Here is a 26,492-nt window from a genome sequence, read left to right as displayed (position 1 = left end):
ACAGTCCCAGCAGCCATGAAATTAAGACACTTGCTCCTTGAAAGAATAGCTACTACAAACCTAGACAGAGTATTAAAAAGCAGAGACATCACTTTGCCGGCAAAGGTCCATATAGTCAAAACTATGGTTTTTCCAGTAGTCATGCACAGATATAAGAGTTGGACTGTAAAGGCTGAGTACCAAAGAGTTGATGCTTTCAAACTGTGGTGCTGGAGGAGATTCTTGAAATTCCCTTGGACAGCAAGGAGATCAAACCTGTCAATCCTAAAGGAAATTGACACTGAATATACATTGGAAGGACTGATGCTAAATCTGAAGCTCCAAATACCTTGGGTACCTGATGTGAAGAGCTGACTCATTGGAAAGACCCTGACGCTGGGAAAGATTGAGGGCAAGTGGAGAAGAGGACAATAGAGGATGAGATGGTTGGATGGCATCACTAAGTCAATGGACATGAGTCTGAGCAAACTCAGAAAGTTGGTGAAGGACAGGGAATCCTGGCATGCTGCAATTCACGGGGTCACAAGATTTGGACAAGGCTTATCAACTGAATGACATTTATCATTTAAGGAATCTAGTTTTGTTTTTCTCTATATAGTAAGCTGCTGCTGCTGCTAAGTCGCTTCAGTTGTGTCCGACTCTGTGCAACCCCATAGGCAGCAGCCCACCAGGCTCCTCCATCCCTGGGATTCTCCAGGCAAGAACACTGGAGTGGGTTGCCATTTCCTTCTCCAATTCATGAAAGCGAAAAGTGAAAGTGAAGTCGCTCAGTCGTGTCCAACTCTTCACGACCCCATGGAGTGTAGCCCACCAGGCTCCTCCATCCATGGGATTTTCCAGGCAAGAGTACTGGAGTGGGTTGTCATTTCCTTCTCAAATATAGTTAGCTAGTATCCTCTAAATAACTTAATGAAAAAACTTTCCTTTTTCATTATGTCACCTTTATAAAATATTACGTTGCTATACATCCATGCTTTATCTCTGAGTTCTATTCATTTGCATTGTTCTCTGGCCGTACAGTAGCTTCCCTGGTAGCTGATAAAGAATCCACCTACAATGCAGGAGACCTTGGTTCAATTCCTGGGTCAGGAAGATCCACTGGAAAAGGGATAGGCTACCCACTCCAGTATTTTGGCCTGGACTCTTTGTCCGACAAAGAGTTGGACACCACTGAGCAACCTTCACTTTCACTTTCAAATAGATATCCTATAATCTTGGTCAATTCTGGGATAGTTTTTAACTTTTGCTTTTGTTAAATGATGTTTGGATTTTTGTAGACTGACCGTCCTCTGGCAACTTTGCTGAACCTCTTTATAGTTCAAATAGTTTGCTGACTGTTGGATTTTTCAGGTATTTTTTATTTGCAAAGGAGTTTTTTTTCCCCCTCTTCTCTTCCAATCCTTACACATTATAGTTTTTTTAAATCGTTCCTTATAGTATTAGCCAGAATCTGTACTACTCCAACAGGCTTCCTCATTGCATTCCGGTCTCAATTCTTCAAAGAAGATGTATTTTAATCTAACATTTCTCCACTAAGAATAACATTTAGTGCGTATTTTGTATATATAAACTTTAACCAAGTTAAAATTATTCTATTGATAGCTTGAGGTTTAGATTTTTCATAAATAGGTATGAAGCCTTACCACGTGTTTTTCTATGTTACTCTTTGTCTATCACTCTGATAGATTTTCTGATGTTGAGTCACCCTAGCATCCCTCAGATAAACCCTATTTATCATGTTTTTAAAAAATACACCATTAGATTTGGTAGCTAATATTTTAAATTGTGAATATATATTCATAACAAACAAAATAAGCCTTTTTCTTCATTTTCATCTGATTTTGGAATCAATGGTACATTTGTCAATAATTACATTTGTAAATTCCACTTGTCAATACTTAAGATTGCCACCTAGCTTTTTGGTTCATATCTGTTTGGTATATCTTTTTTTTTTTTTTTTTGCAACAGCTTTATTCAGATGTATTTCACATATAATTCATTTATTTGAAGTGTACAATTTAATAGTTTTAATATGCCCAGAGTTATGCAACCATAACCACAATCAATTTTTGAATATTTTCATCATCCCCAAAAGAAATCCTATCAGCAATCAGCCATCAACCCTCCCATTTTCCCCCCACCTCCCAGCCCCAGGCAAATACTGTATATATGTTCACTTTATAGATTTGACTATTCTGAAAATTTGATGTAAATGGAATCATACATATGTAGTCTTTTGTGGCTATCTTTACGTAGTGTATTTTCAAGATTCATCAGGGTTGTAGCATACATTAGTACATGGATGAATATTTCTTTCCTTTTCATGGATGCATAATATTGCATCATATGTATACTTTTATCCATTCATCAACTGATGGATATTTGAATTTCCCTCTTTTGGTTATTGTGAATACTGTTATGAATATTAACATACAAGTTTTTGTGTGGATTTGTTTTCAATTCTCTTCAGCATATACCTAGGAGTGAAACTGTTTTATCAAATAGCAACTGTTTGAAGAGTTGTCAGACTGCAGCTATACCATTTTATATTCCTAAAAGCAGTGTGTGAAGCTTTCTCTACACTCTCACCAATACTTTTTTTTTTTAAATTATAGCCATCCTAGTGGGTGTGAAATGGTATCTCATTGTGGTTTCAATTTGCATTTCCCTACTGACTAATGATATTAAGCATCTTTTTTTGTGTGTTTATTGACCACTTGTATATTTTCTTTGGAGAAATGTCTATTCAGATCCTTTGACCATTGAAAAAATTGGGTGGTCTTATTATTGTCATTACACTTGACAGTCTTGTTGGGCCTTTCAACCTGAAGACAAGTTCTGGGATAGCCTCTTATTTCATTTTAATAATTGAATTTTTTCCCACTTACACCATAGTCAGCATTACCTCATATCCTAAATATGTTAAAAACATGGCTTTTCATTTTTACATAGTCCTCTATCAAAAGATCTAAATGTATCAAAGATTTTAAGCAGCATGAGGCATTATCAAACCTGTGTTTTTGATGTTCAGTCAAGAAGAGTAGAGAAAATGAACTGGAGTAGATAAAAGTCTATAATCTTGGAGAGAAATGATGGAAGTCTTACCTAAGGCAGTAGTGGTAGGGGTAAAGCAAAAAAAAAGGATGACAAGTTTCTACTTCTATTAGGAAGTAGAATGGCACAGGACTTGGTGAGTGATTAAGAGAAAAACGAAAAGTCCTAAGTTACCCTCAGGTGTATGGTTTGGATAATACCAAGCATAGTTGAATTTCTTGAAATAAGAATCATGTATTTTTAATATGTTTAATAGTTACTTATCCATTGTGTGGGTTTCCCTTGTGGTTCAGCTGGTAAAGAATCTGCCTGCAATGCAGGAGATCCAGGTATGATCCCTGGGTTTGGAAGATTCCCTGGAGAAGGGAAAGGCTACCCACTCCAGTATTCTGACTCGAATTCCATGGACTATATAGTCCATGGGGTCGCAAAGAGTCGGACACTACTGAGAGACTTTCACTTTCACTTACTGTTCAGTCTCACTTGAGTTAAGTTAGATCATATCTAAATTTAAGTTACAAATGTTCTATAGAAAAAAAATTTCCCCTAGTGCTACAGTCTCATAGATAAGGTACCAAACCTTTAGAAGGATCAACTTTTTAACTAAGATTCTTTGGAGAAATAGTTAAAAGGAAGTATGGAAAAATTAGCAGTAAACAAAAACTCAAGTTTAAAATTATGGATGGAGGAAACACTTTAGAAGAAAATTTTATCACAAAATATTGGAATCTTTTGAAACTAAAAAGTCATTCTGCTTTATAAATACTTTCACTTTTGTATATTTACTTTGAGTTTCAAAACGAATTTTGCAAGATATTTTCCTTTTCATCAGTGAAATACCTGTTTAACCAATAATATTAAAAGTACTAATGCAAATTTACTCAACATATTTTTCTCAAAAATGCAAATAGTATTAAAAGTATAAATGCAAATTTACTAAATATACTTTTCTCAAAAATGAAAATCACTATTTCTGAAAAAGTTTAATTCTATTTAGAGTATTTATATTTAAATATGTCAGTGTATTTAAATATAAATAGGACAGAAAGAGTAAAGACCTAACAGAAGCAGAAGAGATTAAGAGGTGGAAAGAATAGACAGAACTATACAAAAAGAGTCTTAATGACACGGATAACTACAATGTGTGTTCACTTATCTAGAGCCAAACATCCTGGAGTGTGAAGTCAAGTGGGCCTTAGGAAGCATTACTACAAACAAAGCTAGTGGAGGTGATAGAATTCCAGCTGAGCTATTTAAAAACCTAAAAGATGATGCTGTTGAAGTGCTGCACTCAATATGTCAGCAAATTTGGAAAGCTCAGCAGTGGCCACCGGACTGGAAAAGGTCAGTTTTCATTCCAATCCCAAAGAAGGGCAATGCCAAAGAATGTTCAAACTACTGCACAGCTGTGCTCATTTCCCATGCTAGTAAGGTTATGCTCAAATCCTTCAAGCTAGGCCTCAGCAGTATGTAAACCAAAAACTTCCAGATGTACAAGCTGGGTTTAGAAAAGGCAGAGGAACCAGAGATCAAATTGCCAACATTCACTGGATCATAGAAAAAGCAACAGGTTTCCAGAAAAGCATAAACTTCTGCTTCATTGACTACACTAAAGTCTTGACTTTAGTGCTAAGTCACTTCAGTAGTGTCTGACTCTTTGTGACCCCATGAACTGTAGCCTGCCAGGCTCCTCTGTCCATGGGATTTTCCAGGAAAAGATATAGTTACCATTTCCTCCTCCAGGGGATCTTCCCAACCCACAGATCAAACCCACATCTCTTATGTCTCCTGAATTGGCAGGCGGGTTCTTTACTACTAGTGCCACCAGTCTGCTTTTTTTTTGACTGTGGGGATCACAACAAATTGTGGAAAATATTTCTCTGGTGGCTCAGACAGTAAAGAATCTGCCCACAATGCGGGAGACCCAGGTTCAATCCCTGGGTTGGAAAGATCCACTGGAGAAGGGAATGGTGCCCACTCCAGTATTCTTGCCTGGAGAATTCCATGGACAGAGGAGCCTGCTGAGCTATGGTCCATGGGGTCTCAAACGCATGTGAGACACAACTGAGTGACTCACACACACACTTAAGGAAATGGGAATACCAGACCACCTTACTTGCTTCCTGAGAAATCTGTATACAAGTCAAGAAGGAACAGTTAGAATCCTACATGGAACAAATGACTGGTTCAAAATTGGGAAAGGAGTAAGACGAGGCTGTATATTGTCACCCTGCTTATTTAACTTATAGAGTAAGTGTTAGTCGCTCAGTAGTGCCCAACTCTTTGTGACCCCATGGCCTGCAGCCCACCAGGCTCGTGTCCATGAGATTTCCAGGCAAGGATACTGGAGTGGGTTGCCACTGCCTTCTCCAGGGGATCTTCCCGACCCAGAAATTGAACCCAGGTCTCCTGCACTGCAGGCAGGTTCTTTACAGACTGAACTACAAGGGAAGCTCATATATAGAGCACATTATATGAAATGCCAGGCTGGAGGAAGGAGAGTGAAAAAGCTGGCTTAAAATTCAACATTCAAAAAACTAAGATCATGGCATCCAGTCCCATCACTTCATGGCAAATAGAAGGGGCAAAAGTGGAAACAGTGACAGACTTTATTTTTTTGGGCTCCAAAATCACTGCAGATGGTGACTGCAACCATGAAATTAGAAGACACTTGCTTCTTGGAAGAAAAGCGATGACAAATCTAGACAGCATGTTAAAAAGCAGAGATATCACTTTGCCAACAAAGGTCTGTCTAGTCAAAGCTATGGTTTTTCCAGTAGTCATGTACGGATGTGACAGTTGGACCATAAAGGAGGCTGAGTGCCAAAGAACTGACGCTTTTGAACTGTGGTGTTGGAGAAGACTCTTGAGAGTCCCTTGGACTATAGGGAGATCAAACCAGTCAAGGAAAATCAACCTGAATAGTCACTGGAAGGACTGATGCTGAAGCTGAAGTTCTAATACTTTGGCTACCTGATGTAAAGAGCTGACTTACTGGAATAGACCCTGATGCTGGAAAGACTGAAGGCAAAAGGAGACGAGGATGACAAATGATGAGATGGTTGGATAGCATCACTGACTCAATGAATATGAATTTGAGCAAACCCTGGGAGACAGTGAAGGACAGGGAAGGCTGGCATGCTGCAGTCCATGAGGTCGCAAAGAGTTGAACATGATTTTGCAACTCAACTTACAATGCTAGTGTAGTCTACATGTATTAAGCAAGTGGGGGCTTCTCAAATAAAGAAAAAAGTCTTATTTGGTTTTATAAATAATAAAGATGATTAAAAAAGTAAAAAATTGAGCTTAAAAAATACAACCCAAACCACCTGTTTTTAAAAGTCACACCAGCCATCTACTTCTAAAAAACCCTTATCAAAGCTATTTCTTCAAACCCAACATTTACTAATTCAACAGATGGGTTTTTAAAATGAGGAATGTAATTTTACTTTCAACTCACTGATTATATACTCAACTGGCAGCTTTAAAAAAATAATTTTAGAATACACGAAGACTTGAATTAAACCATTCTCAGCATTTCCCAGGATTGTTTGCTAACTGGCTTGTTTTTATTTATATATGAGCTTTTAACATGTCTACCACAGGTAGTACACAGAAATAATTATTTGCAACTATAAAACCTATCAAGTAAACGCCCAATGTAACATCATTGCTTTTTTCTTCTCTTATAAGAATCATTACTGTGAACGCGAACTCGCTGGTGTACAGAGGATGCTATTTTCATGCTGTCTTTCTTTGTAAATGTCTTCTCTACTGCTCCAGGTTTCCAAAGTAACAACTGTGCGTCTTCTCCTCCAGTTAGCAAAGAATCATCCTGCATATTCCAACAGAAGGACCGGACCGTAGCAGCATGCCCTCCTTGAAGGCTGGTCACATGGACCAATCCTGATGTCATACAGTTCATTATGCGAATAATTCCTGTGTTTGTCCCTCCGACAACAAACAATTTGTCCGTCTTTTCATGATATAGTCCACCAATCAAATAGTCCAAAATCCCTTCTTTCACGTTAATTACTTCTCTGACATCAGGAACGTTCAAACATGTAATTGGTTCATCTGTATCCAGATGATTAAGATCCCACCAACAAAATCCCTCATCATGTGTCATGCAGTAAATCTGTTTATAATCTTTCCCAGACCAACCAATAAAACTTACTGATGAAACTGAGTTACAGGTTGTGACCAGTGCATCGTCTTCATTATCCGCACTAATATCAAATACATTTACCAGGCCATCAGTTGAACCTGAGACTACCATGTTTGGATTACTGGGATGGAAACGTACTTGAGTGATATCATCACTATGTGTCTCTGAATATGCACCAAGTGGCTCTTTGGTAGTAGACAAGTCCTGAGAATTAATTCTTGCATCCCAAAATACCAACAACGCATCATCATCAACTTTTTCTGTACCAGCACAAATGACATGATCATTAGAGCTGATATCAAAACTGATAAAAATATTGGAAGGGTAACCCTTGAACAGCTGGACAGGTTTTCCACTGGCCAGTCGAGCATCCCAACACTTCACAGTGCCATCAGTGCATGAGGAATACACACTGTCATGGGAATTCGCAAACTTGACTCCATTAAGTCCAGGATACCCTCTAAATTCTCGTATTACATTTAACCTTTCTTTATCATGTATTCTGATTGATCCATTAGAACACAAAACAGCAACCAAGCTTCCTTTTTCTGTTTGTACAGTCTTTGATGTGTCTATGCCAAGCAGGTAAGTAGGCTCTTTAGTTTCTGAGGAACGTTTAACAATGTTCAAGTTGGCAAATTGTTCTTCAATCTTCTCCATATCAGGAGTGCATCCAAGGGTAGTAAAAATCTGTAATAAAAACAAAAATTGAAATTAAACCCAAAGTGTCTCTACATTGTAATTAAATCAAGAACATTTCCCTCTGAGAGCTGGCACAAGAAAACAGAAATAAAATCTAATATTTTAATCATTCCCCTACCATGATGTAACTAAAACTCAGCTGCTTCCTTCTAATTCAACCACTTTTTATATACTGAATCTACTGCCAGTAAGAGATTATAAAAATGTATGTACATGTACATACATTGCTTAGTAATTCCTTTCAGCTCAAACCTAATTATTGGTCCTACTCATGGTCCTCAGCATTAGCCAGGATCTCTACTTTGGGATCATCTTCTCCTGGCCCCAGCTACCTTATACAGTTATAGAATCTAACACAGATGTGTTGGCAGAAATATAGTCCCTCAAAGATGTTCATGCCTTCATCCCAGGAACCTATGAGTATGTTAGGTTACATGGCAAAGACGAATTGAGGTCGTAAATGGAATTAAGGTTGCTAATCAGTTGACATTAAAATAGATTATTGAGGATTATCTGGGTGAACCCAAAGTAATCACCAGTGCCCTTAAAAGTAGAAGCAGGCAGAATATGAGAATCAATGGGAGATGTTCCTGTGGAAGAAAGGTTCAGAGAGATACATTACTGGTTTGGGCACGGGAAGCCAATAATTGGGTGGCCTCTAGAGAGTGGAAGAGGCAAGGAAATAGCTTCCTTTAGAGCCTCCACGTGAAAGTGCAACTCTGCTAATCCTTGATTTTAGCCCAGTGAGACCCATTTTGAACTTCTGACCTCCAGAGCTATAAAAAATGTATGTCATTTCAAGCCACCAATTTTGCAGTAATTTGTTACAGCAGTGATAAAAAAAGCTAATAGAGGTACCCAGTAGGAATTGCAGAGATGTGCTTCTCAGGCAGGAGCAGCTTGCAAATGGTAGAGCTGGAATTTGAACCCAGGCATTCCGGCTTCAGAAACGGTGATCTTCACCACCACACCAGATTGCTTCTCAATGGTAGGTTGTATATAGAACAAGTTCCAGGCCAGAAAAATATGCATAAAGTCTAGTGACTTTATCCCAAGTTTTTCTATCTTGGTTTCACCAAATGAATATTCTTGCCAGCCTCACAAATTCACATTTTCATTCGTAAGATGAAATGCTTTTTTTTTTTCTGTTGCTTTAATGATAGCTTTTTAGCTGTCTGTCTTTTCATCTTTACAAGGAGAAATGAATATGAACTCAAGAGTGGTTAGAAAGATTAACTGAAATTATGTGTCTGGCATATCATGGTATGCATTCAACAAATGTTACATAAAAATGACCAGGATCACCATTACCAATAACACTAACACCACATGGTAGAGAATGCAAATCTATCCGAGTGGCTCCAAACAGCACAATTAAAACAACAGGCAAAAAATATTAAAAGCTGGATTGAGGTTCAAAAGAAGAATAAGCATCTTCTCCAGCTTTAAATTTTGAACATTTTAAAACTTAACAAAAGTTGAAAGAATAGTACAATGGACACCCACACACATACACACAGTCTTTCACCTCCGAGGATCACCAACTTGTTTTCTTCTATCTCTATAAACACAGACACATGCATTTTTGATGAGCTATTTGAAAGTGAACTGCAGACAAAATATCATTTCACTTCTAAATACTTTGACACAGAGAACCTCCCCAATCTTCTGTTTTCTTAACATTGAATTTTTCGAAAAGTCCAGCCAGTTGTCTCATAAAATGTCCTATATTCTAGATTTTTCTAATTGTCTCCTCTTCGAGATTAGATTCCAGTTTAACATTGTTATCAGGGATACAATTTATGTGATGCTGCTGTTACTGCTGCTGCTAAGTCACTTCAGTCGTGTCCGACTCTGAGTGACCCCATAGACGGCAGCCCACCAGGCTTCCCTGTCCCTGGGATTCTCCAGGCAAGAACACTGGAGTGGGTTGCCATTTCCTTCTCCAGTGCATGAAAGTAAAAACTGAAAGTGAAGTTGCTCAGTTGTGTCCGACTCTTCACAACCCCATGGACTGCAGCCTACCACGCTCCTCTATCCATGGGATTTTCCAGGCAAGAGTACTGGAATGGGGTGCCATCGCCTTCTCTGTTATGTGATGCTGGGGACTTCTTACTGCATCACATCATAGAGGCTCATAATAACAACTTTGATCACTTCCTTAAGTTGCTGGTGCTCAAACTGTCTCTGACCTGACCACTGAGAAACTCCTCAGGCCAGCTTCTGTGTGCTTTTGATATGTCATTATCACAATTAGTCCGTAAGTCCCTACACGGAACAACTCTGTATAAGAATAAACTAAGTCCGAAAATAGTGAGCTTCCTTTAAGTATTCAGAGACTAGAAGATCATTTACCTCCACAGCATAATTGTTGGTTTTATAACCAGATAGGTTAAATGGCCTTCTCTCCTTGAACACGTCATGCTTCTGTCTCAGGACTGTGGCAGTAGCTACTTCTCTGTCTGGAATACTATCTGTACATTTTTTGTGTGATTAACTCCTGCCTGTTATTCAGGTCTCAATATGTTACCTCCCCAGAGAGAACCTCCCTGATCAACCAACCTGAAGTGGCTGGTCACTCCCTATCATATTGCCCATTTTGTTAAATAAAAAATTAAAAATGCTTTAATTATGAACTATTTCAAATGTACACAGAAGTGTAGAAAAAAGGAAACATACTCAAATACTGGATTACCTAGATTTAACAGATGTTAACATTTTGCCATATTTGCCTCAGTTTTTTATTTAAACAAATGAAACGATAGATACAACTTCTGAGTAAGAAATTCTAAAAATGGCATCACATTTATATGTTATCTTTGCTACAATTTGCTCTTTTCACTTAATATTTTTGAAAAACTTGATTTTACCTGATTTTCTTGCTTTTTTTGTTATCAATATGGTTGTTGAATAAATGAATGAATACTTGATTCAGCTTTCATGCATAAAGAGCTGAAGAGCTCCAGGAGAAGCAGAATAAACCTAAAATGATATCTCATATGTCTGTATGTTTGCAGGGAGAGCTCTGCTTATGGAAATTAGTAACATAATGGCATTCTTTAGCAGTACTTTAAATAAAGCACAAAAAGGAAATATAAAGACTTTATATTTGTGAAAGAAACATTATTTAACATAATTTTTTTTTTTTGTTTTACTACAAGCTATTCAAATAGGTCCTAAAATGTATGTTCACTTAAGAGTATACTGCCTACACACTTCAAGGAAAAAATCCTTTTTAATTCCAGATAAAAAAAAACTACCCATTCTTGAAATAATCAAAGTGTTAATAAGATTACAAAAGAATTCTTTGCTACTGTTTCATATTGATCTCTGCCTATGAAATATCAGATTGATGAGAATTTTAAGCAATAAGAAAGCTGAATGTGACTTTTAAGTTAACAGTAAGTTATAGGACTACGGCTGTGCACTGCTACCCCCAAGCAATATAGCAGTGCTGTACTCCTCCCCCCAACAGTGTTGCCCAGAGAGTCTGTTTCGCATTGGAACAGTCCCCTACAAGGCTTTAATCCAAAGGATTCTGGGATCGATGATGCAGGCAGAGTGGGGCCCAGATGGAATGCTACAGCAAACCAACATTTTAAGACAGCAGTAATGGTAACAATCTCAGTAGTGTTCCACCTGACACACCGTTTAAATGCAGTACAGTGCTTCAAAAAAAGAGAAAGATGTTAGAAGACAGGTAGATCCCACAATGCTCTCAGTATTATAGAGCTTATATTCATTCATCCACAGATACAAACAGTAAAATATTACTTTAACCTCCTTGGGAAAAGATGAAAACCTCTGACTTATGTTTTAACACATTAATATGCCTATGCAAATGAGCCATATTTGAAATATAACTTCCAAGGTTACACAGTTAATCTTAATTTTACACACTAATGAATCATTGTAAAATGATAAATAAACCTTTTTACTTCTGTGTATGCCCTTATCTGAGGGTTTTTTTTTTTTTGGCATGATTCTCTTCCCATTCCTCAAGATAAGCCATAGTCTCTCTTTTCTTCTCACTTAGTAACCTCATTGAAATTCATGTTTTCAAGTGCCACCTACATGCCAATGAGCTCATCTATTTACAAGTCCGTATTTCCAAGTGTCAACTAGCCATCTCTCCTTGAATCCCACTACAACTCCAAGTTAAATTGATTATTTATGCTTCCCCTCCATGAAACATTCTCCTTAAAAGTAAAACCAAATTATGCTTTTCAATGTTCTCCATGTTGGTCGATGGTATTGGCACCATGACAACACTCTCATCTACTCAATTACCTAAGCCAGAATCTCTGGGGAATATCCAATTCTCCTATTCAGGCTCTCATCCAATCCCTTTTCAAATCTTTTGCTGCAGGCTACTAACTGAAGTATAAGGTTCAATCTATTTCTGGAGATCAAAACAATATTGACAACTTTATACGGTTCAACCTAACAAAAATGTATAAAGAAAACAAATAAGATTAACCATAATTTTAATATTTTCCCTATTTGTTTCTGTTAGATACATAAAAGGAAGCTAAGTCAGCATTTTAGATCTCAAGAGGCTAGTGAGAGCTGAGGACGCCTTTCTTATACTAATGCACACACACAAATGAAAAACGGCACAAATAGAAAAGAACAGAAAAGAATACTGAAGCAAAGAATAGGGAGGAGAAAAGAAGAGGAATGAAGATAAGCCCAAAAGAGAACAGAACAGAAAGAGAAGGGAAGGCAGTTACTGCCACCACCTCTTAAATCACACTGCACTTTGTACTTTCCCAATACGGAGAAGAGACGAGGAGGAGAAGTCCAGATAAAGGAAGTTCAGTAGAGTCTAAAGCCATGTTGGCTAAAAAGTTTTCATTAAGCCATCTTGAAACACACTAGATGGAAAATGCTCATTAATCTCTAATCTGAGGAACAGTCCTTAGATAACTGAGAGCTGATTTACTTGATAACAACATCCCTAAACATTAAGTATTTCTTCTGGGGCTTTTGCCTTAGTAAGAGTTAAGTTATCTTTATCAATCAAAATGTTCATTTTATTTCCTATTAAAATAAACCCAATAAAGTGTTATTTCTATATATAAAGTACATTATAAATACATCTAACTGCAACTAGGCATTCCTCTTATTTTTGAATTGACCAAGTTTGAATATGAAATCTGAGGGACAGCCTAGCTAGCTTAAATAATTCCATAATGGAAGTGAAAGTCACTCAGTTGTGTCCAACTCTTTGCGACCCCATGGACTATAGAAGAAGTCCATGGAATTCTTCAGGCCAGAATACTGGAGTGGGTAGCCTTTCCCTTCTCCAGGGGATCTTCCCAACCTAGGGATCGAACCCAGGTCTCCTGCATAGCAGGCGTATCCTTTACCAGCTGAGCCACAGGGAAGCAGATAATGGAAGAGGAAGTAGCTTTCTTTCCCATTTAAACAAGATGGAAAAAAGTATTAAAAGAAAACACACATTTTATACCTATTTAGAAACTATTGATTACAAAAGGCACTATACTAAAAATCCTTGGCCATGTATTACTGTGTAGGAAGTCAGAAATGAGCAGTATGTTTAGAAATAGATGCATTTCTATCTTTCCAGTATGAATGTTCATCATACTTGAAAGATCTGACAGCATAAGCAACAAATACTATTACAGTTTTCTACTAAAGAATAACAGTTGTATTTAAACTATATGTTGGATAAACGACTAGTTTTCTTTTGAAACAATTTATCAGACTTGGGTCAGAAAATCCAATTCCCCACAGCTCATACTTAATATTGCCCATTGACCACAAGGAACTCTGATGATGGTAAAATGCAGAGATTCAGCTAATGTCCTAAATGTAGGGAGAAGCTAAATGAGAAAAGTCATTCCGGGATGGTCTTTAACAACAACACAATCCACATTAATAACATAACTACAATAATACTAAAACAATTGGCAAGGTGGGCGAGGACGGCAGAGGCTTGTAGAGAAGAAAACAATCATAACTGGAGTTCAACAAATGCTAGACTGTGTGCTGGAAACGTACATCTAGTATTTTTTTTTTTTTAATCTTAATCATTTAACCCTATGAGATAGGCATTATTATCACCACTTCACAGAAGAAACTGAAGCTCAGAAAAACTGAGTAACTTGCCAATGCTCTCACAGGTAATAAGCGGAAAATACAGGGGGAGTTTGATCTGAAATCCAAATTGTAACTTCAAAACCTGTGAACCTGTGTTCATTTCAATTCTATGCTATTCTTCTGTGTAAGTACTAAAATATTAGTGTTGACTTTAATTAAAGAATATGCCTATTAGGCTTTGAGAGGAGGAATTACACATCAGCATAAGCAGATGGAGAAAAAAGGGAGCAGGATGATTGCCAAAAAACACACCAACATGGAAAAAGGCTATAGTAAGTGAAAGTGAAGTCGCTCAGTCGTGTCTGACTCTTTGCAACCCCATGGACTGTAGCCCACCAGGCTCCTCCGTCCATGGGATTCTCCAGGCAGGAATACTGGAGTGGGTTGCCATTTCCTTCTCCAGGGGATCTTCCCGACCCAGGGATTGAGCCCAGGTCTCCTGCATTGCAAGCAGACGCTTTAACCTCTGAGCCACCAGAGAAGCCTAATACTGAACCACTGGCTAAAATCCATGAGCCTTATTCTTCCACCATGAAAACCAAGAAAGGACAAAGTGCTCTCTGGTTCCTCTGCCTTTTCTAAAACCAGCTTGAACATCTGGAAGTTCACGGTTCACATTTTGCTGAAGCCTGGCTTGGAGAATTTTGAGCATTACTTTACTAGCATGTGAGATGAGTGCAGTTTTGCGGTAGTTTGAGCATTCTTTGGCATTGCCTTTCTTTGGGACTGGAGTGAAAACTGACCTTTTCCAGTCCTGTGGCCACTCCTGAGTTTTCCAAATTTGCTGGCATATTGAGTGCAGCACTTTCACAGCATCATCTTTCAGGATTTGAAATAGCTCAACTGGAATTCCATCACCTCCACTAGCTTTGTTCGTAGTGATGCTTTCTAAGGCCCACTTGACTTCACATTCCAGGTTGTCTGGCTCTAGGTGAGTGATTACACCATTGTGATTATCTGGGTTGTGAAGATCTTTTTGTACAGTTCTTCTGTGTATTCTTGCCACCTCTTCTTAATATCTTCTGCTTCTGTTAGGTCCATACCATTTCTGTCCTTTATCGAGCCTATCTTTGCATGAAATGTTCCCTTGGTAACTCTACTTTTCTTGAAGAGATCTCTAGTCTTTCCCATTCTGTTGTTTTCCTCTATTTCTTTGCATTGATCGCTGAAGAAGGCTTTCTTATCTCTTCTTGCTATTCTTTGGAACTCTGCATTCAGATGCTTATATCTTTCCTTTTCTCCTTTGCTTTATGCTTCTCTTCTTTTTACAGCTATTTGTAAGGCCTCCCCAGACAGCCATTTTGCTTTTTTGCATTTCTTTTCCATGGGAATGGTCTTGATCCCTGTCTCCTGTACAATGTCACGAACCTCAGTCCATAGTTCATCAGGCACTCTATCTATCAGATCTAGGCCCTTAAATCTATTTCTCACTTCCACTGTATAATCATAAGGGATTTGATTTAGGTCATACCTGAATGGTCTAGTGGTTTTCCCTACTTTCTTCAATTTAAGTCTGAATTTGGTAATAAGGAGTTTGTGACCTGAGCCACAGTCAGCTCCTGGTCTTGTTTTTGCTGACTGTATAGAGCTTCTCCATCTTTGGCTGCAAAGAATATAATCAATCTGATTTCAATGTTGACCATCTGGTGATGTCCATGTGTAGAGTCTTCTCGTGTTGTTGGAAGAGGGTGTTTGCTATGACCAGTGCGTTTTCTTGGCAAAATTCTATTAGTCTTTGTCCTGCTTCACTCCATATTCCAAGGCCAAATTTGCCTGTTACTCTAGGTGTTTCTTGACTTCCTACTTTTGGGTTTTATTACCAAGATTTCATTGTTTATTATTCTGACTTAATGTAAGAGGCTTCTAAAAGAAAGACTTAGGAAACATATTTTAAAAAGTCAAATTTCACTCATTTTAAAGAGGGATTTTGATCATTCTATCCTCTCCCTTTCCTACCTTTTTACTTGTTTTTTTTTTTCCCAAAAATAAAAGGGAAAAAACTGGATACAAAAAGGAATTGTCAGAAGACTATAAAAATCTATGCCAAGTAATACTGGTAGGATCCTTGATTCTAAAGACATCAACAACAACAACAAAAAATGAACCACTGAAATGATACAATATTTTAAAACTTAATATAAAACTCTATCTGCTAAGTTTCTGTGTATTTTTAAAATAGCCCCACAGTTCAAAATTCAAAAGGTTCCAAAACTAATGTCTTTCCAGAACATTTCTGTCCTCAAGCCCCTTTCCTCTCGCAGGAGGTGTCAAATGTTATGTTTCTTATGAATACTTTCAGAGATTGTCAATTTGGAAATAATGCAGTGAATTAATTTCCAGCATGTCAATAGTCTGTCAATGTGGTACAATAAAAAAGCAATATGTTTAAGAATAAAACATCCTAAGTTCAAATCCTTGTTTACCACAAACTAGCAAAGTCATCATTGTACAAATTAACCTAACCTCTGTAAGCCTCAGTTTCTTCATCTTTAAAATGGGGATAGAAATGGATATTCTTGATATTGAGTGCCTTTTATAGCCAAGTAAAATGCTAAATGATGGAGATTCAGATGAGAAACACACTTGCTGTCTTCAAAAGGCTGGGAGAAAGACCAGGAAACAATTACAATATACAGTGATGATACAAGGACATAAGAAATCATGGAACACAGAAGGATGTAGTGAACATAATTCTTGGCATAAAAAAAAAAGCAAATATTGATTTCCTTTCTAATAAATTTTCATTTGATTTGCCTTATTTCATTTCACATTCACGTTTTAAAAACTACCATTGTGCAGCTTTAAAAAAAAATGAAAGCAGTCTGTTACTTTTATATTAAAACTATTCTTTAAAAAATGAATCAATACCCAAAATTTCATGAACACAAATATCAAACCAATAACTCTCAATTCTGAACAAACCATTGACATATCAAATTGAGTGAGTGTTTTTTAAGATTTTTTCATTTCATAATGAAAAATACATTTCTAAATAGTAAATGAACTTCAATATGTTTTAGAAGAAAATATACTTTCACTGAAGTGAAACTCAAGTTCTCAGTCAACTTCTCCAAGATTCTTTAAGTTAGGTACCAATTAGAGAGGTTTAATATCTATCCTATTAAAAATACCCTTTGATCTTCTTGGAAAAATGGCCTGAATCTAGGTCTCAGACAGGGGAACTAGAAGATGAGCCTAAAGCAACAAATAGTGCCCAAAAGTAAAGAAGTGATTAAAAAAAAAAAAGACGCAAGAGCTATGATCTCCCATTGGTCACTCTAGACCAATTTGAGCAGCAAAATAACACTGGGTTAGGTAAAAAAGAGTAAATAGCCATGAATCCGTATTGATAAAAATAAATGACTCTCCTCTCCTAGAGTATAGGCTGGACTTAATTATTTGCTTCCAAAGAACAGAGTAAGGAAAGAGTAAAACGAGACTTTAACCAGAGAAAACCAGAAGATACCACCTTAAAAACCAATCAAGGTTAATATCACTGGTGGTAAATTATGTTGCTGTCGCTTGCCCCCTGATGTGATGTGATGACATTCTGTGACATTCTTCTCAAAACTTCACGTGTCTGAGTGCTAAGTCACTTCAGTTGTGTCCGACTCTTTGCAACCCTATGGACTGTAGCCCACTGGTTTTCTCTGTCCGTGGGATTCTCCAGGCAAGAATACTGGGGTAGGTTGCCATGCCCTCCTTCAGGGGATCTTCCCAACCCCAGGGTCGAATTTGTGTCTCCTGTGGCTCCTGCACTGCATGCAGATTCTTTTTTTTTTTTTAATTTTAATTGGAGGCTAATTACTTCACAATATTGTACTGGTTTTGCCATACATTAACATGCAGGCAGATTCTTTACTGCTGAGCCACTGGCTGCTGAGTCACTTCAGTCGTGTCCGACTCTGTGCGACCCCATAGACAGCAGCCCACCAGGCTCCCCATCCCTGGGATTCTCCAGGCAAGAACACTGGAGTGGGTTGCCATTTCCTTCTTCAATGCATGAAAGTGAAAAGTGAAAGTGAAGTCGCTCAGTCGTGTCCGACTCCTAGCGACCCCATGGACTGCAGCCTACCAGGCTCCTCCGTCCATGGGATTTTCCAGGCAAGAGTGCTGGAGTGGGGTGCCATTGCCTTCTCCTGAGCCACTGGGGAAGCCCCCAAAATTCATAACCCCAGCCTATTCTTGAGAAAACATCAAACTCAACTGAGGGACAACCTACAAATATGTGGCTAGTACTCTTCAAATTTCAAAGTCATGAAAAAGAAGGAAGGTCTGAGAGACTGGTGGTATTTTTGATTAGATTGGTGGTATTCTTGATTAGATTCTTAACCAAAAAAAGCATATCAGTGGGAAAACCAGTTAAATCCAGATGAATTCTATACTTTAGTCAATAGTATTATACCAGTGTTTTCTGGTTTTGACAAATGTATCATGGCTATGTGAAGGGTACAGAAGGGTGAAGGAGGGCTGCCTACTATATTTCTAAGGTCTCCACACTGAGTTTAGGACATGAGAAGCAGCCCACAGGAATAGATATACCTGCGATTTGGTACAGGACATTCACGGCATCCCAGAAGGGAAAAGAGTCCAGGTCCCCCAGCAAAGATTGCCTCAGCCCTAGCCTGTGATGACTTTCTGCCAGTAGTAGTGAAGCAATGGTTGTATTTGGGTCAGGTGATCAAAAGGTGATGCCTTCTTCACCTTCTCTTCACCCACCTGCTGGCTGGATGCAGAGGATTCCAAGGCCCTAAAGAATGGTTGAGTCAAGCTTCCCTGGTGGTGCAGTGGATAGGAATCCACTTGCCAGTGCAGGAATCACGGGTTCGATCCCTGGTCCAGGAGGATCCCACAAGCCACAGAGCAACTAAGCCTGAGTGCCACAACTACTGAAGCCCGAACACTGAGAGTCTGTGCTCTGCAGCAAGAGATGCCACTGCAATGAGAAACCGAACACTGCAAGGAAGGCTCAGTGTGACCAAAAAAAAAAAAAAAAAGGGTTGAGTCATAAAATGAAAGGAGTCTGATTCTGCCAATCATCACATGAAAGGCTAACTGCAGAATAGAAAAACCTACATCTGCCTGCATCAGTTAATCGTCAATGTAGATGCTACCTGAAAGATGTAGTTTGAAAAACTCCACAGCATAATGACTCCAATTTTTAATATCATTCATCTTTTCTTTGGGTTAACTCAAAGGGAATTTGCAAAGGAACTCATATCAAAGAAACACCAACATTCTAGCTATTTCTTTCATTTTATTTTTTTTAAATTAAACCCAAGTTAAATGCAATACTATTCACAGAAAATATATAATAATAAATATTATATAAATAGTAAATATTATATTTAATAAAAATTTTCCTATTCATGCATGCTTCTGTTCAGCTTATCTGTATATACACAAGAAAGGTCTTGGAATAATGTTCATAAAATGTATTTCAAGTATCTGGAGTGCATGTGTATATGTATGTGTGTGTGTATGGAGGGAATATGTTGCCTTCTCTTCAGTACTTTTTCCATATTGTTAAAATTTTTAACAATGATGATATAATCCCATAAGTACTATTATGTTCATTAAATTGATAAGAAAAGCACAGCTAACATGCAGCTAACCTAGAGGGTGGGATGGAGTGGGAGGCGGGAGGGAGGTTCTGAAAAAGCTGGCTTCTGAACTCAAGTATTTTTGTTCCAGAGCCCATACATACAATTAACTCCTATACTATACTGTCTCTATCATAAGCACTTAGCAGATTTTTTAGAAATAGGTGTAGGCTATGTTGCTGCTGCTGCTGCTAAGTCGCTTTAGTCGTGTCCGACTCTGTGCAACTCCACAGATGGCAGCTCACCAAGCTCCTCGGTTCACAGGATTCCCTAGGCAAGAATACCGGACTGGGTTGCCATTTCCTTCTCCGTAGGCTATGTTATCTGTATAATAAACATACACTATACTTATTTTTTTAAGGGAAGAGGTGTTAGCAGAGAATTTGGAAGAAGTAACTGCTGATGTCTCATGACATGCGCTACTGGCAAGGTCGATGGCAAACGGGAAAAATCTAATGGTAGTTACAAAAGTACTATGCTGCTAAGTCTGCTAAGTCACTTCAGTCATGTCCGACTCCGTGTGACCCCATAGATGGCAGCCCACCAGGCTCCCCCGTCCCTGGGATACTCCAGGCAAGAACACTGGAGTGGGTTGCCATTTCCTTCTCCAAACAAAAGTACTATACTGGACATTAAAGAACAGTCACTCATATGCATTACCAATATATCCCAGAGAATATCTTGGGATAAAAAGCAACATTGGTTTAATGTCAGCTGAACGTTTCTCAGAAAACTTTTATATAACAAATGTAGAGAAATTTGTGTGTATGTTTTAAACTACGTTTTCATTCCAATCCCAAAGAAAGGCAATGCCAAAGAATGCTCAAACTACCGCACAATTGCACTCGTCTCACACGCTAGTAAAGTAATGCTCAAAATTCTCCAAGCCAGGCTTCAGCAATACGTGAACCATGAACTTCCTGATGTTCAAGCTGGTTTTAGAAAAGGCAGAGGAACCAGAGATCAAATTGCCAACATCTGCTGGATCATGGAAAAAGCAAGGGAGTTCCAGAAAAGCATCTATTTCTGCTTTATTGACTATGCCAAAGCCTGTAACTGTGTGGATCACAATAAACTGTGGAAAATTCTGAAAGAGATGGGAATACCAGACCACCTGATCTGCCTCTTGAGAAATCTGTATGCAGGTCAGGAAGCAACAGTTAGAACTGGACATGGAACAACAGACTGGTTCCAAATAGGAAAAGGAGTTCGTCAAGGCTGTATCTTGTCACCCTGTTTATTTAACTTATATGCAGAGTACATCATGAGAAACGCTGGACTGGAAGAAACACAAGCTGGAATCAAGATTGCTGGGAGAAATATCAATAACCTCAGATATGCAGATGACACCACCCCTATGGCAGAAAGTGAAGAGGAACTCAAAAGCCTCTTGATGAAAGTGAAAGTGGAGAGTGAAAAAGTTGGCTTAAAGCTCAACATTCAGAAAACGAAGATCATAGCATATGGTCCCATCACTTCATGGTAAATAGATGGGAAACAGTGGAAACAGTGTCAGACTTTATTTTTCTGGGCTCCAAAATCACTGCAGATGGTGACTGCAGCCATGAAATTAAAAGACGCTACTCCTTGGAAGGAAAGTTATGACCAACCTAGATAGCATATTCAAAAGCAGAGACATTACTTTGCCAACAAAGGTCCATCTAGTCAAGGCTATGGTTTTTCCTGTGGTCATGTATGGATGTGAGAGTTGGACTGTGAAGAAGGCTGAGTGCTGAAGAATTGATCCTTTTGAACTGTGGTGTTGGAGAAGACTCTTGAGAGTCCCTTGGACTGCAAGGAGATCCAACCAGTCCATTCTGAAGGAGATCAGCCCTGGGATTTCTTTGGAAGGAATGATGCTAAAAATGAAACTCCAGTACTTTGGCCACCTCATGAGAAGAGTTGACTCATTGGAAAAGACTCTGATGCTGGGAGGGATTGGGGGCAGGAAGAGAAGAGGACGACAGAGGATGAGATGGCTGGATGGCATCACTGACTCGATGGAAGTGAGTCTGAGTGAACTCCGGGAGTTGGTGATGGACAGGGAGGCTTGGCGTGCTGCGATTCATGGGGTCGCAAAGAGTCGGACATGACTGAGCGACTGATCTGATCTGATCAAGAAACCATTTGTTTTATTTTTTAAATTTTTTAAAATTTATTTTGAATTGAAGGCTAATTGCTTTACAATACTGGTTTCTGCCACATGTCAACATGAATCAGCCATAGACATACATACGTCCCCTCCCTCTTGAACCTCCCTCCTACCTCCCACCCCATTCAATCCTCTATGTTGTCAACCATTTGTTTTAAATCGGACAGAAGTGCTACATATTTAATGGAAGGTATGCTAAACTGACATCTGCTACAATTTCAGTGTAATTTCAAATATCACATTCATTAATGACTGAGACTTAATGTCTTTGTAAATTAATCCGGCTTAGTGAGACTGAATATGCTATTCTTATTCACACGAATGTTCAAGATACTGCCTGCAGCAACATATGGTACTACATGCATTAAATACACTAAAATTCTTAGGGAGAGCACAGTTTTTAAAGTGCAGGAATTTGTTACCAACAGAAAGGGGGGAGGGGGTAGGAACAAATGACATACACTCCCTCAAGCAGTATGAGATTATCCTTCAGCTTCCAGATATAACATTCAAAGTATCTTTTAAAAAACAGACATTTTTCTCAGTAACATCTTGAGGTGTCCAGCTTCTCAAATAAATCTTCCATCCTCCGTAGTAAGTCTATGAACACCCAGCTTCTTTCAACAAGAACAATAAATTGCCTTTGCCTTTCCAGAACAAGCAGCTGGTGAATCAAACAGAGAGGAACCAAACTTCCCCAATCACCAGATGTCTTAATTTGGAACAGACAGTAGCAACGTGGAAGAGTTCAAATCTTGAATTGGTACTCTATGTTTACGACTTCTTTTTGTAATTCTCAATAGATGCTTTTAAAAATTAAGTAAACGTTCTCTTTAAAAACTCCGAAAAGAAAAAGGAAGATAGGAGGGAGAACAAAAAGAATCATGGCTTACAATAGAATGATGTTAACATCAAAGAACCAGTCTTTTGAATACTGTTACAGTGAGAAACCGATAAGCAATATCATTAAATCCTTATTCAGTAATTCAGAAATAATTCTCGAATGGCTGACATGACAGGCCTAAAACACAATGGATTTAGCAAAGAACACAGGCAAAGTCCCTGTTCTCAAAAGAGGGTGGTGAGGAGACAGACAGATACATAGATGATTATAATGGAAACCGTGTGTGCGTACTAAGCCTCCTCAGTCGTGTCTGACTCTGTGAGACTCTGTGAGACCCTGGGGACTATACCCTGCCAGGCTCCCCTGTCCATGGGATTTTCCAGGCAAGAATACTGGAGTGGATTTCCATTGCCTTCTCCAGGGGATCTTCCCAACCCAGATATGGAACTCGCGTCTCATGTCTTCTGCATTGGCAGGTAGGTTCTTTACCACTAGCGCCACCTGGGAAGTCCTAATGGAAACAGGGATAAGTATCATAAAAAATAATGTGTAAGTCAGGACATGAGACGGGAAGAGCCTTTTACTTATTTTATTTTAGATTTTTATTTTGATGTGGATGATTTTTGAAGTCTTTATTGAACTTGTTACAGTATTGCTTCTGTTTTACATTTTGGTTTTTTGACCACATGGCACGTGGGATCTTAACTTCCTGACCAGGGATGGAACCTGAACCCCTTGCCTTAGAAGGTGAAGTCCTACCTAATCCCTGGACTGTCAGGGGAGTCCCAGGAAGAGCCTTTTAGGTTTGGTCATTAGAGGCAAGCCTCTCTCATGAAGTGACATTTGAGCCGAGACCAGAATAAAATTCGGAAGCGAAGTATTGGACCATGTGAGCCAAGAGCCTCCTGGGCAAAGAAAAACAGCAGGTGGGCTGGAACAGCTAAAGCTGCGTCAGGGAAAGAAACTGGCGTAGGAATTATGGTTGAAGAGGTAGCTGGAGTCAGAGAAGAGCTTTGCAGGCCACGGTAAGGACTTCAGCTTTTACTCTCAGGTAAGGAAGCAAGCCACTGGAGGTTGACGGCAGCTGAGAATTGCTTGTGACCGATTCCTTGGCTGGCTCAGCCTGGAGAACACACCTTTGGGTAAGAATGAGGCAGTGAAAAGCCTTGATGCACAACTGTGGACAAGAGATACGAAAATAGGGAGAAGTGGCTGGATTGTGGCTGTAATGACAAAAGAGGAATAAACAGAATTTTCTCATTAGACTTCAAGAGGAGTACGAGAAGAGTCAAAGATGACTCTTAGGTTTCTGGCCTCAGGGACAAGGTGGATAGACCGTTGGCATGTTACTTTTAGGATAATTATAAGCATTTAGGAAATTAAAAGATGATTAATTAGATAATTAATCATCCAATTGTTTAAATAGTCTTTATAAACTGTGGAGCGTATGTGCGTGCTAAGTTACTTCAGTAGTGTCGAACTCTTTGCAACCCCATGGACTGTAGCCCACCAGGCTCCTCTGTCCATGGGATTCTCCAGGCAAGAATACTGGAGTAGGTTGCCATGCCCTCCTCCAGGGGATCTTCCTGACCCAGGGAAATCTGCATCTCTTATGTTTCCTGCATTCGCAGGCACGTTCTTTACCACTGCGCCACCTGGGAAGCTCATAAATTGTGGTATTGATATATTAATATAATAGAATTATACACAGCAAAGAAACCAGAAAGCCACAAACCACCAGTATGTGCAACAAGGTGGATTAACCTCAGAAATGTTTAATGATAGAAGCCTGGCAGAACAGGGTGCTACAGGATTTCACTGATACAAAGTTTAAGAACAGAAACAACAAATCTGTAATGGTAGCAACTGGAATACTGCTTATCTTTTGGTGGGATCCAGACTGAGAAAGAGAGCAAGAGGACTTTTGAGTGGTGATGATACACAGATGTGTACAAATTTGAAAAAACAAGCCATCATGGAGGAGAATGACCTTCAGCCTCCATCAAGATTCTCATTCTGAGTAAAAAGGAACAAGTCTACTGCTGAAGGAGGAAGGGTGAGGTGAGAAATCCCCTATCTGGCACAGCACAGCAGTGCCTGCCTAAAGTTATGAGTGGAGGAGGGACAATGAGGAAAGCCCTCCGGCATCCCAACACTGCAGGCTCAGTCCCTAAGTCATGTTTGATTCTTTGCAACCCCATGGACTGTAGCCCACCAGGCTCCTCTGTCCATAGCATTTTTCAGGCAAGAATATTGGAGTGGATTGTCATACCCTCCTTCAGGGGATCTTTCCACCCTAGGGGTTGAAGCTACATGTCCTACCTTGGCAGGTGGATTCTTTACCACTGAGCCACCTGGGAAATCCCATGGACAGAGAAGCCTAGTGGGCTACAGTCAATGGGGTTGCAAAAGAGTTGGACAAGACTTAGCGACTAAACAACAACAACATACTAACTTACAACCCAACACTGCAGTGGCTTACTAATATCAGATAAAGGAGAGGTCTGAACAAGGACTATTAATTCACTTAAAATTGTCATAAACCTAAATGTGAGGGCAAGAGCTACAAAACTTCTTGGAAAGAAGTAGGGAAGTTATGACCCTGGGTTAGGTGAAGATTTCTTAGTATACAAAAGCACAAACCAGCAAAGAAAAGCTTGACTTAATTAAAACTTAAAACTTTTGCTTTCTGAAAATTGGTTAAGAAAATAAAACACCAATCTAAAAGAAGTGAAGCTCAAGTTACCAGAAATGAAGTTTATTTGGGAACAGTAGAGGAACTGCAATTCGGGACACCAAGCTGTAGCAAATTACAGACAAGCCTGTTAAGGTTTAGGGTGGGTTGCTTTTATGAACAAAGTGTGCAAAAGGGGACAGTCCAGCTGGGAGATATGCAGAGAGTTCACTGGCTTGAAGGTGGGAAGAAAGTTTTGGAGGATGCTCATTGGTCACAGGTTAAGTAAGTGTTAGTCGCTCAGTCATGCCCGACTCTTTGTGACCCCATGGACTGTAGCCCATCAAGCTCCTCTGTCCCTGAGATTTTCCAGGCAAGGATACTGGAGTGGGTTGCCATCTCCTTCTCCAGGGGATCTTCCCAACCCAGGGATCGAACCTGGGTCTCCTGCACTGCAGGCAGATTCTTTACCTACTGAGCTACAAGGGAAGGTCACAGGTTAAGCTTCAATAAATCTGTAAATCTGATAATCCTCTATACAGCTCTATACAGTCAGCAAAAACAGTATGGCTAAATCAAATCCCTTATTATACAGTGGAAGTGACAAACAGATTCAAGGGATTAGATCTGATAGACAGAGTGCCTGAAGAACTATGGACGGAGGTTCGTGACACTACAGGAGGCAGTGATCAAGACCATTACCAAGAAAAACAAATGCAAAAAGGCAAAATGGTTGTCTGAGGAGGCCTTACAAATAGCTGAGAAAAGAAGAGAAGCTAAAGGCAAAGGAGCAAAGGAAAGACAACCCATTTGAATGCAGAGTTCCAAAGAATAGCAAGGAGAGATAAGAAAGCCTTCCTTAGTGATCAGTGCAAAGAAATAGAGGAAAACAATAGAATGGGAAAGTCTAGAGATCTCTTCAAGAAAATTAGAGATACCAAGGGAACATTTCATGCAAAGATGGGCACAATAAAGGACAGAAATGGTCCTAACAGAAGCAGAAGATACTAACAAGAGGTGGCAATAATACACAGAAGAACTATAGAAAAACGATCTTCATGACCCAGATAACCACGATGGTGTGATCACTCACCTAGAGCCAGACATCCTAGAATGCAAAGTCAAGTGGGCCTTAGAAAGCATCACTACAAACAAAGCTAGCGGGGGTG

General features: G+C 39.1%; 1 protein-coding gene across 3 annotated transcripts in view; it reads right to left on the bottom strand.

The window, feature by feature from the left end:
* Nucleotides 1-1,828: 1,828 nt before the first annotated feature.
* The window catches only part of WDR89 (WD repeat domain 89), a 51,948-nt gene continuing 27,284 nt past the window's right edge, over nt 1,829-26,492 (bottom strand). For 2 of the 3 annotated variants that reach the window (XM_070377751.1, XM_070377750.1), the window contains one exon: nt 1,829-7,912. In XM_070377751.1, coding sequence (XP_070233852.1) covers nt 6,722-7,882 — 1,161 coding nt within the window. In that variant the 5' untranslated portion in view covers nt 7,883-7,912 and the 3' untranslated portion in view covers nt 1,829-6,721. The remainder of the gene's footprint in view (nt 7,913-26,492) is intronic. The other variant, XM_070377749.1, reaches the window with a different exon arrangement.

This window comes from Bos mutus, chromosome 10 (genome assembly GCF_027580195.1).
Source record: "Bos mutus isolate GX-2022 chromosome 10, NWIPB_WYAK_1.1, whole genome shotgun sequence".
In the NCBI taxonomy this organism is placed as follows: Eukaryota; Metazoa; Chordata; class Mammalia; order Artiodactyla; family Bovidae; genus Bos; species Bos mutus.
This window is presented reverse-complemented; position numbering and strand designations above follow the sequence as displayed.